Below are 15,818 nucleotides of genomic sequence, written 5' to 3' on the forward strand. Positions count from 1 at the left end.
GAGATGACATTATAAGCGTGCTCTTGTGCCTGAAACCAAAATGAACCTAAAATCTGAAATTGAAGAAAGAAAACCTGGCTGTTGACTCAGAGAATTAGCTGTTAGCTCCAGTGATCTGGTCCGAGCTCTGGATTTGATGAAGGCTGTGGAGGGTTTCACTCAGAAACTGTGGGGATAAGCAGCAGTTTTCGGGTAGAACAGTTCGCAGGTTTAATAGGTTTTCAAGGCTGAGGCTCTGTGTTTGATATGTTTTTTAGAGTCACGTTGTTATGCCTCTAAATTTTCAGAGAAGAAAATGAATCAGCTGCAGAGAGATCCAGTGAGACCGATAAATAATACCGATTTATTCCTGTATTGACAAAGCTTGACAGGAGTGAAGCTGTGTCTGCTACACCACATCTATCTTTAATATGAGCTCCTGGATTGATGAGGCACAGCTGGTCGAAATCCAGTGTCTGGTATTTTAAGAGTGGGTATAACTTTTATACATGTTAATATTACCAATATAATAACCAGAATGGGTATAATGCTAACATTAATCATGTTTATTGTGATTTTAACCTGCGTTAATAGTTTATTTTTTATGATCTTATTTTTTATGTCCAACTCGAGCTGTCGAGTAATGGTGTAAAAATGTATTTGTACCCTAAATATTTCAGTATGGGTCTTTCAGTTCAGCATGCCTGTTTACCAATGCAGCCTCTGCCCTTGTGGAACTCTTTGTGTGTGTGGAACTCAGTTTGAAACCCCAAAGCGATAACAAACACCACAGGTCCTTTTAGAGCAGTGGATATGCAGTCAAGTCGAGAACACCAGTTTTAAACATGCTGAAAGTTATCGAGTCCTGCAAATGAGCCCTGAAAGCTGCTTTCTTGTGAAGTACAATAAAGTTCAAGCACAGGTAGATTTTTTTCTAAATGCCTCACCTTAATGGATTTTAAAAAAAATTGTATATTAAAGTATATTATGTGATTTACCATTATGTACTTTTTTATTTGCAGCCAGTTCTAGCAGTATTGCAGACTTTAAGAATGACAGCCATAGTCTGCTCAATGGGTTAGTATTGAATTAAAAAAAGAGCATAAGCAGTTCTTTTGTGATTTTTTAACTAAAAACATACCGAACACTGCCCTCAAAATTGAACTATATACCGAAACCGTGCTTTTTGTGTAGCCTACCGTTACACTCCTACTGTCGAGGTAGCTTTGTGTTTACCCTCGTTATGAAATGTGGAGTGCGGTTAATGAATTACATAAGCAATGTAAGGATGTGTCACTCACAAAATCACCACTGGGATCAGTATTGAGTAATAGGGATACTAAAGAGATAGTTCTGTTGTCAAAATGTGTCTTTCTATGAATGTGTCAGTTAATAAAACACATACAAGCCACTGGTGGTGACCTCTAACACAAACTGCAATGTCCCCAACACAGACTGTATATAAAGATGACGATGTGTCTCCACTTCCTCCCTCTATCCAGAAATATTTGCATATTTAGAGCCAGAGTCTGCACAATAGCAATAGATGGAGGTCCCACCGATACAAACCAAACTTATTGGAAAAATTTTAAAATTGAACGTACATCAGTGTGATAAGAACTGCCTAATATGACAGAAACCATATTATTTTCCACCAGGTGGCGATCTAGATGCTTTGGCCTCACTTTTGGGGAGCAGTCATCTTGTCCATCTTTATAGTCTATTGTTCCCAATATGAACCAAGCAAAGGAACCTTATCATGTCATCACTCTGTTTAGATCTCTCCATGCTATCTGCCTGAAAAAGGCATGTATGCCTACATATGCAAATTAGCGTGAGTGGCGTGAAGGTGGCGCTTAATTAAGTCTCGTCTTGACTCACTAATTTGTAAGTGCCTGACGAGGACCATTAAATCGACACAAATTGGTTCTTTTTAATTATTTCGCAGCTCATGTATCCCTGTTTTTTTTCCATTCTTTAACATGAGACAGGGTGCTGAGATAATTTTTTGGATCGCTGCTTTTCTTTCAGACGCAGACAGTGCTTTATCCCTCGCTGCTTGTAATATCTAAAATCACATACCATTTGCCCAAGGCCGCGAGAATTAAAACTGAACAAATACATCGTTTTTTCCCCTTTATTCGGTTACAAAAGCATGATGACTTCCTTCTAGGACACTTTGGTTAGAAAAAAAAGTTTATTTCTCAAAAGTTGGATTCCTAATATCTGTATTCTTTAAATTCTTTTAAAGTGTCAACCCATTTATTGACCGTAGTTTTCATTTTGAAATTCCGCAACACCCCTTGTCAAAGTTTAAAAATAAAAAAACAAAAATAATGATGCTTCTGGTCAACAAACTGTGATAAGATTCCAATAGTCAAATACTGTGGAAAAGAAAAAACGACAAAGAATTATTCAAATGGTGTTAAATCCCAAGCACTTAAAAAACACTGACAAATTAAACTAACTCAAAACTGGCTTTAAACAACATTAGCGTCACAGATTATTCAACATCAGTGTGTGTGTTTTTTTACACTTGTCCAAGTGTAGAACACTTTGCCGGCACCCCAACTGTTTCTTCTGTATAATACAAACATTGAGTCTTTTTTTTTGTTTTCCTTTTTTTTAAACAAATCTTGTTATGGCATATAAAACATCTTTCTGAAGGTAAAACCTCCACTGAAGAGCTGTGCTGTGTCCTAATTAATACAACATCAGCAAAAGAAGACGCGTAGATGACGGAGGAAAGGAAAAGTACTCACGCAGTAGGTAACTAAGTCAGGGACACTGAGGCATGGTTTGTAGGAGAACGTTTTCACCGGGGGAAGAGGAAAAAAGCCTTTTATATACATAATAGGTGGAGATATGTATGATTTCAGTAAACTCGACCTGCCCGTTTTTTTGTGATTCTGTGACGAGTTGGGGGGGAAGGAGAGGAGCCGTACTTTCGATGTGGTACTTTTCAAAGCAGAAACTCACAGGAGGAGAGAAAGTAAAAAAGACGGCCAGTTGAGGAAGCAGAGGATGAGTGCTGCCTTTGTACAGACGCTTGGCCCCTCCTGTGAAACGAGGGGTCAGCGAGAGTGTGTTGCTCATCGTATAGAGCTGACCACTGTCATCACACAGCAGTGAAGGTTGAGCAACAACCTTCCTGTCACCTTCAAGTCAAATCACACCTCTGAACACATATCCACCCTGTGACGATGATGTTCAGTGCATTTCAAGACGACTGATTCCCACTTTTACTCAACCTACTTCATATACTTCATATGTATTACTATATCAGAAAATCTATATTTGATATATTTGTGATACTACCGGTATCTGAAATAGTTGTATTTAGCTGTGGATTATTTGTGTGGGTGGAGAGAGCGAAAGATAAATAAGCAAGCGGAGAGCAGTGAGATTTCTAAGAAGGCACATAATGTCACCTTTACATAGCGTCTGGCTGTGATGTGTTGTAAAAAACTGTTATTGGTTTGTCTCACGCTCCGACAATTTTTACCTGTGACACAGCTGAGTTTAAAGGAAAAGGCTGCCGATGATTTTTTTTACTGTCAACAAATCCTATAAAAAGACTAACAGTAAATCCATCTTATAAATAAAGGACTGCATGTGTTTTACAAGCCCGATATGGTACTACTAAAACCATATATATCACATTTTGAGACATATATTTCAAAATCCTGACCGTTTCAGAGATATCACCTTTTCCCAATCGAGCCTCTTGTCTCAAGTGATAAGAGGTTAGACAAGAGTGAAGACGATGACATTTTACATGCCTCCATGTTAGAACTTATCGCTCACTGGAAGACGCTGGTTTTCAGGGAACAAACAAATTATTGTCATGTGTTTAAATAGCACTTGTTGACAATAAGGAAACAAATAAGCCAGCTTATTTCTTTTGCTATTCAAAAGTGTAATTTAATTTTAAATCAAAAGTTTTCTGCTGGGGGTCATTAATGACAGTGTCCAATCGTACAGTCCTGCAAATGCAAATGACATCAAGAGTCATTTTCTTCACAGTGTGGAAATGTTTTGGGGTGAAATTTTCCTTTAAGGGCCGCCGCTCTGATTCCTGTTTACCTCACATGATCTGAAAGGGACGACTCAGAGCTGTGCAGCCACCACTTGACTCGCAGTAAACACAGACAATTCTGACTGTGACACCACCTCCGCTGTAGCTAGCAACAGTGAGAGGAGGCGAACCTTCCTTTTATAGGCCGTGCACGATCTGATGGGGATGTGCCACTCTCAATTAATCGAGGGAGAATAGCTGCGCTGCCCATTTCATTAAAAGTGAATACAGCTGAAAATAAATCAGAGGACCGAGTGAATTATGCAGCAACGGCTCTAACGGTAGGTGGAGGAATATTTTCTCCAGATAATATCTGGATTTTGTCGATCTTTGTTCTTTAACGTGCTGCAAATAGACTCCCAAGGTATATCGATGGATATGCTATGAATGTCACAAGAGTACATTTACAGTGTAAGGTCACTCAGTACTGTACAGAACCAAAGAGTAATGTGTGTTTTCTCCCATCTGTCTCACTAAGATCAGAGCGTTTGAATCTGACCTCTGCAATCATGAAATACTAAAACTCTATCGATCTGCAGGTCAAACTGACCCAGCAGCAACAGGTGTAAAGTGGATCTGTGTTCATCTGTGAGAATGGTCATATGGCACAAGGACAAGGCATGATGTGTTAGATGAGGTGTAGCAGCGATGCATGTTTGTCATAGCCTGGTCAAACGGCATCAACCTTCAGTCGGGGGGGCAGTCCAATCAAACTACCCACAAAGCTCTTTGCGCTTCTTCAACAGTGTAAACCATACAATATATATATATCATAAAAACAGGCTATGCTACACAGAGCACTTTGTCCTTCCAAAACATAGCGTGTAAATGTGAGAGTGAGAGCGAGCGCAGACGTCCCCAAAAACAATATCAAATCATGGCAGCAGTCACAAGTGTTTGTCCTCCTCCGCCGACGTCTGTGCAAAGACATGTTCCATTAGCCGTCGCAAAGCATCTAGGTAGTACAAGGTCAGCGGTGGAGGTGAGGATATTGCACACACAGTCTAACGTCAACAGCTCCATCGAAATGGCACAATGCAGGCGTCACACTGAAGAATAAAGTTCTTTTTTTTCCCACACACAGTAAATGAACACTGTAAAAAAATTCAAAAACACGCCCCTCGTCTTTATTGCAGCACATTTCCTTTCTTTTTCTTTTAGAATCTCTTTTCAACTCTTAAAAAAAAACAAAAAAAAAAACAAGTCTCTGTTCTGTTCATAGTTCGTAAGGAGCGGTTCGACAGTGCATTTTGGCAGTAAAGTTAAGTCTTTAAAGAGTCAGAGCGCATTGACAGCCAGGAGAATAGATGGGTCAACGTGGACAGCCATGATTTTCGAGGTCCTTAAAGAGTCTTGTGCTCTTCTTTTACCCCACCCTGCCCGTTCCTCGCCGCCAGCACAGTCATGTGATGATCACATGCCGGAGGCACCCAGACCCATGCTGGCGGTGTGGCTCATGCAGGGCAGAGTTTGAACGGTTTTGGGGAAGTCGTGGGTGAGGATTCGCCCGTTCTCGCCCCCGCTCCCGTTGCCACTCATCCTGGTCAGGGTGGAGCAGCGCATGGCGTCGTTGATGGATTGCTGTGGAGACAAACAGTTAACAGTTAGTCTACAGGTCTGATTTCAATGTATCTCAACTTAGAGGAATCTTAATCACAACAGAGACGGCTTATGTAACAGAACTAGCAGCACACAGAGATACTTTAGAAGGTTTTGCAGCTATAGAACAAAAAAGATAAGTCTGCAGAATATTATGCAATTTCTCTGCTCTTTATTCTCTGAATACATGCTCACAAGCAGCTGCTGAGTCCCTATCTGGATGTGGTGCTGGCACAGCAAGAAGATTCAGAGGCAGAATGGTCTGATAGGAGTCATAGGGTGCTAGTTTTCACCGTCTTTATCTGGACCTGACTGAAATTAAATGCTGGCCGATGCAACTGATTTGCAACAGGAGGTGCAGAGCCACGTGTGGGCGGCAAGACTGCAGCCGAGCCTTCACTCATTGGTTTAATAGGTCCGTTGTCTAGTTTGGCAACAATAAAAGCCACTGAGCCCGAAAGCCATCTTAATGATGTGTGATGCATGTGTGTGTGTGTACGCGCGCACACATGTGTCTGCCTACCTCCCTTATTCAATAGCTGAATAAATTGGGTAAAGCGAGGGCAACCTGAAGCAACCGGTGAGTGGGGCGCTGCAGGCGGATCGGAGAATCACGCCGCCCTCTAATTGGAACGACGTTGTTGTTTCTTTCAAGCCAAACAGCATAAAGGCACCTCTGGACTAATAAGCTCCTCGCCAATCTCATCAGCATACTGATCAGGTGTGTCTCCGTGGGCTGATTAAAACATACTCGTGTAGAAGATCACTCCTCGTTTTGGCCCTGCCTTGCTTTTTATTGCTGTTTACATGGAGAGTAAATCGAGTGGCTTTGATGTTGGACGAATGAATCAAAGGCTATTTGTTGTAAATTGATCCACGAGGCAGAGATGACTAACAGCATGTCGAAGCTGCTGGACGAGAAACCTCACGTCTCCAAATAGAAGTATTTCGCTGCAGGTTATTTTGAGATTTCTGAACATACAAACATTTTGCGTTAAGACTATTCTTGGTTATAAAGCGGTGATGGGACACATGTTAGCCGCAGCAGGCCTGCCTTATGATATACATATAAAGGATGTTTTCACCACAATGGGCCCTGCGTTTGCAAGACAGTCAGCAAAAAGAGGAGAAGGAGCAGCGGAGAGGTTTGCTCAGAGCGACAGAAGTAGATTGATGATACCACTGCGATTCAAATTGCCTTTATACCCACGATGAACAGTTACATTTCCTCACTTTGTAATGTGAGCTACAAGATTATTAAAAATATGATTTAACGAGAGGCCTGAGATGAACATTTTGGTAAAATGAAATAGAAAAGTATTTTCCCTATGATTGTCCAACAAAATAAACTGCATATTGAGATGATTTGAGGATATATTATAGAGAGTAAAGTCTTCTTTTATGACCCCCCACAGGTAAATTAAAAGATTTACTAAAGGAAAATGGTTTATTTTAACAATCTTGTTATACTAAAACAGGACATGAAGAAAAAACTGGCATAAGGGCAATTTAAAACTGAGTGATTCGACAACACTGCAGGTCAGTGACATAAAGACTGAGCGAGGGAGCGGCAGAGGTAGAAAGAGGTACAGGAGAGCGTTTGCACTGCGGTGGAAGCCTTGAGAGGCCGTACTGTGATAACAGGTTAGATGGGCGGGGGTGTGAATAGGCGGATGTCATCATCATCATCATCATCATCATTATGGCTTGATCACAGCGTTTCCTACCCCGTGGCTGTGCTCTGCTCTTATATCTTAACAGTGTTGTTCGCGTACAGGCCGTAGCTCTGCAGCTCAGTGTAGGGGGCGCTAGCACCACTGTCTAAGGCTGAGCAGTGAAAGGCCTGAGCGGCTGAGGCGGCAGCGGCCCGCGCGGTTGACACCTTCATTCGGCGCGACTCGGTCCTGGACTTGTAGCAGAACTCCACCAGCGCCACCAGCATGGCCAGGCCCAGGCCGCCGATCAGGATGTAGAAGACTCCCGCCACGTTGCTGAGGCTCAGAGCGCTCGTCTTGTCCTGTGGGGGTGAGGGAGAGAGAGCGGAGCCGAGTGTTGAGAAGCCGTAGTGAGATGGAGTGATACCAAAGACTTGACAGATACACACACGTGACACACACGTATTTACAGACAAACATTAACCTCACAAACAGGAATCACTGGTGCAAGGACTCACACACACATATACAGTATTTATATATACTCAGTCTCACACACACACACACACACACACACACACACACACACACACACACACACACACACACACACACACACACACACACACACACACACACACACAGCTGTACAAGTACATACTGTACATGTAAAGGATATGACCGGAAAACAAGACACATACATAAAACACAAAATAACACATTAACAATAAAAACAGAGGTTAGAGGCCTGTCTCACAAAGTTCAGTTTAATGCGTTACCTGGATAACTTGAATAATAAAACGCCTTTTTAATCTCACTAACAAAGGTAGAGTTTTTTTTAAATAAATTGTAATGGAAAAAAGTTTTTTATCAGGCCTATGTATGAAAACGTATTGATTGTGAGGAGAAAATGAGTCAACAATCCAACAGGATCCAAACTAGACAAAAACACACTCACGTTAAACTGACAGGTAGTCACAGCCTATATAACCTTTTATATAAACTGGTGACATGACTTTGTTTCATTACTCAGATCATTTATTTTACAGGCTGGTTTATTAGCTAGAAGTAACAGATATGATCACATCACACCTGTTTTATGGTTTTTACATTGATTCCCTGTTTGTTTTTGTACTGATGTGAATCAGATCTTATAATTCCCTATTTACCTCTGTGCAGCCTGCGATCTTCGGGCGAGGGTTTGCTGTCACATCAGAATCTAGGCTGACAACTAAGGGGGGGGCAGAGCGTTTGCCATCAGGAAGACATTCTTTTTATTTTTGCTCTGTTGTTTCTATAATTATGAGCATTATTATTTATGTACTTCTTTCTGTATTTTGAAGATTTGTTTTCTAGTTGTGCTCTACAAATTGTTATTAGTATTTTAGACATATATTAAAGACTTCGTCGTCCGCACAACAGCAGGTAATAAACAATTATGTAAATGTCTCAAAGGCAGTTTGACAGTATGTTAAAGCAGAGATAGAAAATGGTGTCATCTGTCAGAGGGCTCATTAAATGTATGACGATACGGCCTGATACCCACTACAGGGCCTAATTATAGGTCAAAACATCATTTAACATGAATACTGGGAATACCCACTCATCTTCTGATACATGTCACCATGGGAATGGAAAAAAAACCTCTCATTAATAATTGCAGCACAGCTAGCTATCTACCTTTCTGAAAAAAAAAAAAAAAAAACTTCTCACAGAACAGCAAGTACGGTGGGGAGTTAGAAAAGCCACGAATAGAGTCGAGTCTGCTGCTGCATACTAATATTATTGCACCTACGTTCTTTCTGATTGAACATAGACTGTTGGACTCATTTTCCATCACAGCAGAAACCGAGAATACAAGTCGACTTCCTTGATGACACTGTCACATAAATAAGAGACATTCTGATTGTTCCTTAATGACGAGGAGAAATCTGCCTTTTTTTTTTAATTTAAAAGAGAAGATGCAAATGAAAATTACAGCTCCCGGTGATTTATCCAAGTTACATTTTGGTCACAGGCCATCATCAAGTCAATTTTAATCTAAGAAAGCAGACTCCAGCGGTGAGCCACAACACTGGGAAACATTTAGATTTTCAGTCCCCCCCCCCCCATAATTATTCATCCTGTAATATATTTTCATAATAAGAGAGGAAGAAAACATATTAATGTTTTCATGTACACGTGTTTGTAGCTGTGTGGTCACCAGCTTTCCGAGACCATTGTCCAGAATCACCAGAGTAAGATTAGATTCACAAAACCAGACGCTGATTCAAAGGGATGTTGCTTTGTGAGACAGGCCCTATAGATATTGAAAAAATACATTGATCTAGACTTTTTTAAAACTTATTTATACATTTCTAAACATTTTACACAAAATTGCTGTCAAATTATTGCATTTTGTGAGGGAACAGGTAGGAAAGTGCATTACTACACCATGCATTCATGCAGCTACAGCACAAACGAGTCTTCAGTTTGACTTTTCTTTATTTTATAGCTCATTATTCTCTATTGCATGGCTCAGACCTATTTATACAATAGTAATGAAGTGGAATCATTAAGATTAGGATTTAAATCAGTCAACCTAACTAGCATCATGGAGCAATGAGGGCTAATGGGAATGTTATTTCCTGTAAATCCATTTGGGGAATACCTTTGAGTCAATTGAGGAGATCAATGGCACAATAAAAGCCATTTTGTTAGGACAGTTACACTTTATTATGCTTTGATATGGATTTGAGCTGGCAGGTAACACCGGTTATCAGTGATCCCTAGCTAGCCCTTAAATTCAGGCTTTCGTGTGTCCATTCACTCAGATAGATTTGCATTTGGAATACATTTAGTCAGACTTTGGGCCCAGTCTTATTTAGATAAACCCTGTTATATGAAGTCGCATTATGTGACATGAGTAATGGTTTTCTACTAGGGCGTGTATACGTGTCAAACTGTGTGCTATCGGAGTCTGCAGAGATTTCCAAAGACTATTCTTCCTCCAAGGTTGAATTTATGTTCATCACCTGGAGCTGTACAAAGCCTCCAAAAATATGTATAAATACAAATAAAACCAACGAAATGGTTGCGATAAAACATGAGCTTTAAAGGTGATGCCAGGTGGATTTCGTTACCACTGGACCTAGCTAGCTGCTTCCCTGTTTAAAATTAAGCTAATCTAACTAGCTCTATGTGCTAACCATGTAGCTGGTAAGCACATAGACATGAATATCAATATTCTCATCTCTCTGCAAGAAGGTGATCAAGCATTTGCAGGGATTTGAAATTTTGAAGTAAACCGCCTTAAAGCAACAATATGTAATTTTAACTGAGTAACAGCGCCCTCTGCAGCAAAATTTGGTAATTAGTTCTGTTGGGCTCCAACATACAATGATATTCTTCATTTTAAAAGTTCCCTTGCTGAGTATATGAGATAAACGCTGGTTAGTAATGACTTCAAAGTCTTTTTAACTGATCTACAGCTCAGCCTAACTCTTGAACTTTCTGGATGGATTCTGATTTATTTATGTGTTTTTATGCTGCGACAGTCAGTAATGCACTAATAAGAGGAGATCCTGCCCACTCACCAAAGTTACATGTAGAGAAAGAACGGGTGTTCAGGGTGAGGAGTGGGAATGAAAGCAGCTCCATTCTCCCCATTTCACGACAGTGAAACATCAAACTCATTCTGAAGCTGCTATTTTAATGTAAAGTAAGTGTCACGGTGTTGCTTTAAATAAAGACTGACTGTATTTACTGTATGTAACATGTATTTTCTTGGCCGCTGAAAATATATTCTGATAAATGTTAAAATCACAGATTGCCTTTATATGAGCCTTAAACTGTGTTAAGATTTCAAAAAGTCATTCTCAGATCATTTGTCATATTTTCTCCAGAGACAAAGCCCATCATAGCACACAGTTTGACAGCCCTGCACTAAAACTATACGGAAATATGAGCAGGGCTAAGGAAAAGTGCTGACAGATCAGGAGGCCAGCTGACATTACGGACACATACAGAGGAAGCTGAGCCAAAGAGCAAGAGCTTTTCTGTCGGGGGGGAACTGCTTCATGAGACAGTGGATCAACCACGAACGCATGCAAGCACAGTAGCAGACTGTGTGACTTGGGGGGGGGGCAATCTAGCAGACTGACAGGGATGGCATCAATACATGCACACTCTCCAGTGAGAGTTGCGGGAAGAATTTTCCTTAGAGCCAGAGAGCAAAAGTCACTGCTCAACATGTTCCAGGGCTTCAGTTAAGTCCAATGGCTTCATCTCATCATCTGTCTCACCCTGTGTCCTCCTGTCTTTTTCTTTCTCCACGGGAGGGAGATTTATTCTAACAAATTGCTTTCAGAGTGATTTATATTTAATCTACAGTACAAACTCAAGGTCATCATAACAATGTGTGTATGCATCTGTGTGTCTTGGGGGGGGGGCGGTCGGACAATCTGTCCCGAGAGGATTTATTCTACCTATATTGTAAATGTACTCTCTGTGCGTATAACAGCTTGAATAACAGTTTAATTCAACACACAATATTAATGTACACTCTGGTAACGAACATTAAATCTCTGACAACACAAGCTCATCAGTGAGAAGAAAAAGACACCTGAGAACCACCAGAGTACTGGCCCGAATAGAAGACGACATTTTGGAAAATTCATTTGTAACAGTTAGAGTCGTAGCATAAGAGGACTCAAATGTTACATATTAACAATAGAAGATATTATCTTTTAATACTGTGCACTACAGAATTGTTATTTCAAGGCTCAGCTGCATTAAGCCAGCTTGTTTTAGTAATGCTGACCAAGCTACGTTGTTATATCTGCACTGATCAACCCCAAACATTTATACTGGGCCTAGTTTAAAGCACGGCCATGCAACATTTGTTTTTAGTTTTTTTTCTAGAAAAACGCAAAGATTTATCATTTTGTCAACAGAATACATTTTTGTTCAGTTCAATACAAATGGGGCTTTTTCTTGACTTAGTTTGGTATAACCAGTTGCTTTTGGTAGCTAATGTTAGTTAAAAACATTGATAGCTGTAGCTGTTGAAACTTTCACATCTAACATTTACAACAACCTTTTAAATGACACTTCTATCTACTAGGCTGCTGTTCCGATAAAGTTGAATAGGCTAACTTGAATTATAATTTTTTGGCTGATGTAAAGAGATAGATCACCCAAAAATGAAAATTCCGTCATTATCTACTCACCACTATGCCGATGGAGGGGTGGGTGAATAGATAATGAGGGCATTTTCATTTTTGGGTGAACTATCCCTTTAATGTTACAGCAGAAAAGGATTGGACAGTCAGTGGTGTCCATTTTGTTAGCTTATTGGCAAGCCAAATAAAACGCTCCTAAAATGACAGCAGTAGTAAGAGACTATTGGAATTTAAAATATTAATTCATTATTCATCCTAAAGCCAAAGGGTTTAATCTAACTATTTGTTTCAGTAAATTAAAAAAATGTATGCTTCTGAAACTGTATTTTATTTACTCAAGCATAACTTGAGAAAAATGTAGCAATTATGTAGATTTTTGTGATTTACTGCACTTTTAATTAAAGGGAACACACTATATCTTAAAATCCAACATTTTGAAGATACATTTTTATGATAAAATGTGGGGTTGTCTTATATTTGAGCCAGTATGGTGGTGGTCTCATAGTCACATGGGGAGCATTGCTCAGTGTGATGGAGGCTGGGGGCAGGACTTTGGGCTATTCTAGGACCACGGCAGGGTTGTGCTATAGGAGGTGCTGTGAGGTGACAGGTTTGGGTTGGAGACTAACCTTTCTTGCGGAGTCCTTGCTGCCACACTCCCCTTTATCGTACCACCATTTGTTTTTCAGTTTGTCTAAGACGGCTTGCTCATTGAGTTTCAACACCGCTAGGTTTACTGGGATTCTTCCAACCATAAGGAAATAACATAAATAACATATTATACCATGTTATTTTATGTTATTAATTCAGAAACATAGAGCAGCAAATACATACACACGTTAATGCTTTGAGCTTATATATAAATATATATAAAAAACTTTGCACACACACAACACATACACACGCACACACATACACATGAAGCATAAAAATCATTAGAAACATCAGAGTTAAAGTGATATGCATTAATACTCCATCTATCTTTGTTGGCTTGCTCCCTAGGGCAGTAGATGTGTATTACTATATCACTTTGGGTAACCGGCACACTGCTTATCCTTGCAACATGAATGTCTCAATTATTTTAACAATCTTTTGTTGAAAGAAAATGGCCACAATTGATAATTTAACCAGAAAAAAATCAAAAATCACTAAATGTGATGTGTGGTCTTATATATCATTGAGCATGGGGGACCCAGCTGGATTAATTCTAGACTTTATCAATTTGAAATACCTTTTGTTTCAGCAAAGGAGATGATACAAAAGTTTCCTCTCTGCGGATTTCAAATTCAGCCACTACATCCCCACACTCGCCACAGCTCCTCTGCTTTTTCCCACGCTACAGAGAGGTCAGCGTCGCCAGAGTGGAAGCACAGCGTGGGCCTGCCGGTTACCCCGTCTCCCCACAGTCCCCGCCTCCACTCCCAGTGGTGGCGGGTTACCCGCAGGGTTTATCATACTGGCTCTGACCTTGGAGTCCCCGCCCCCGCTGCCGCACTCGCCCTTGTCGTACCACCACTTGTTTTTCAATTTGTCCAAGAGGCCCTGCTCGTTCAGTTTTAACACTGCCAAGTTTACTGGGTTTCTTGAAAATGATATCAAACAATAGCCATTAGGAGACACTCTATGGGACAGATATAAAAGAAGATTGGTCGCATGGTGGTGGTGATTATGGTAACACTGACTTGACTATTCGAGACCCTCCTGCATGTAACTACTGATATGAAGCAGGAGCACTGGCATCAGATGCAAATATGTTAGTTGGGGCTGAAATGCTGAGCACCCATACAGTAGTAGAGTCAGGTTTTACCAAGCAGGGGCCTCAGAGGGAGACAGAGCAGACACTATGAATGGAGATGATTTGGATACTGAATTCTGACCACAGATGGTAATTTCCTTCAGTGGCACCGGCATACAGATTTCCATGGTAACTAACCAATCAATATTCAACCCCTAACGGCATCCTCGTACATGTGGAAGCCCCCGTTGATTAATTTAGAGCCATCAGCAAAGACGAATGAGGCTTTAAACGTTTCACTTCCACACCAGAGTTATGTCTCTATCTGGCTGAGAGGAAACTGTGTGACCAGCTACAGGTGACGTGCTGAAACCACCTGAACCTCCTCATCCAAAGCATCTCCTCAAACGCTGCTCTCTCTCTCTCTGCTGAGTGTGTGTGCATCTCCTTTAGCTGACTGCCCGAGAACAAAGACTCTCTCCATTCGCAAATCACAGAAAGGCAGAATCTGCAATAAAGAATTTGCATAAAAGAAGTCCAGATTACAGCCTCTGCCAGATTTATCTTTTCCCTCAAATCAGTCAATCTGTGCAGCAACATTTTAATTAGGTGACATTCTGCCTTTCTCACTATCAGATGAGTGGAGAAGAGTCTTTATCCCCCAAACCTTGAGTGCACGACACAGCTGTAGGGAACACAAGTATCCTCGGAGCTGGTAAAACCTCTGAATTCTTTCTCGGCCAGTGGACTCAGATGGAAAGAAAGAAGTCAAAGTGTGTGGACATGAATGATCTGGAGACCTGCAGGTCGCTGGAGAGGCTACTGTATGTGAGGTGGAATGGGGGGAAACAGTCAGGCAGGTATGGGGGTGGACAGATGAAGAGTTCTTTGAAGAAAGTCCTGTAGAATGAAAAGTTATGTCATTTGAGTATCTTTGTTTCCAAAGCGCTAATTTCAGTTAGACCAGCACTGCAAAAGAATAAATAAAATATAAATATATAAATATATTCAGTAGTACGCTCAGATCTTTGGGCTCAGTATCAAGTGACAGATCTGAATTATATATACAATGTGCAATTTTCAATACTGCTCCATTCAATTGCTGCAGTGAACTAATTTTGATGCGTTACATTATTTCTATTAAAGTATTCAGATCTTTTACTGATGTGAAGGTATGTATTAACAATGCATTGCCGGTATAACTGAATCCAACTCTTTGAATTCACAGCACATTCACTCATGTCTGATTCTGGGTGAGCCGGACAATTGCAACTTCTACTTCAACAGTAAAAGCATTTGAATTAATCACGTTCCCATCCTTTAAAAACAAAAATCTGAAATATTTGTCATCTGTCAATGGAACTCAGTATCAGACATCTGTGAATGGACCAAGTGGCAGCCCAGGTACAACACATGAATGATAAGTAAAAGAAAGAGGGAGGTGACAGGGACGTCCTCTGCAATTAAACACTGCATCCCATTGGTACATTGTAGGTTTAGACCAATCTGACCTGGGAGCAGATTGATTTCACTTGTCTCATTACTAATACAGCACTTAACTCGCTGCATGAAATCCAATTTGTAGGAATTTTATAAGGAGCCTCTGCGTA

At 40.5% G+C, this 15,818-nt stretch overlaps 1 protein-coding gene across 1 annotated transcript in view; it reads right to left on the minus strand.

The window, feature by feature from the left end:
- Positions 1 to 2,104: 2,104 nt before the first annotated feature.
- The window catches only part of gria1a (glutamate receptor, ionotropic, AMPA 1a), a 72,861-nt gene continuing 59,147 nt past the window's right edge, over positions 2,105 to 15,818 (minus strand). The window contains 6 exon segments of the mRNA XM_034598010.1: positions 2,105 to 3,687; positions 3,776 to 5,404; positions 5,407 to 5,475; positions 5,477 to 5,638; positions 7,539 to 7,673; positions 13,941 to 14,055. Of these exon segments, the coding sequence (XP_034453901.1) occupies positions 5,336 to 5,404; positions 5,407 to 5,475; positions 5,477 to 5,638; positions 7,539 to 7,673; positions 13,941 to 14,055 (550 nt within the window). The 3' untranslated portion in view covers positions 2,105 to 3,687; positions 3,776 to 5,335.

This window comes from Hippoglossus hippoglossus, chromosome 10, assembly GCF_009819705.1.
Source record: "Hippoglossus hippoglossus isolate fHipHip1 chromosome 10, fHipHip1.pri, whole genome shotgun sequence".
Lineage (NCBI taxonomy): Eukaryota > Metazoa > Chordata > Actinopteri > Pleuronectiformes > Pleuronectidae > Hippoglossus > Hippoglossus hippoglossus.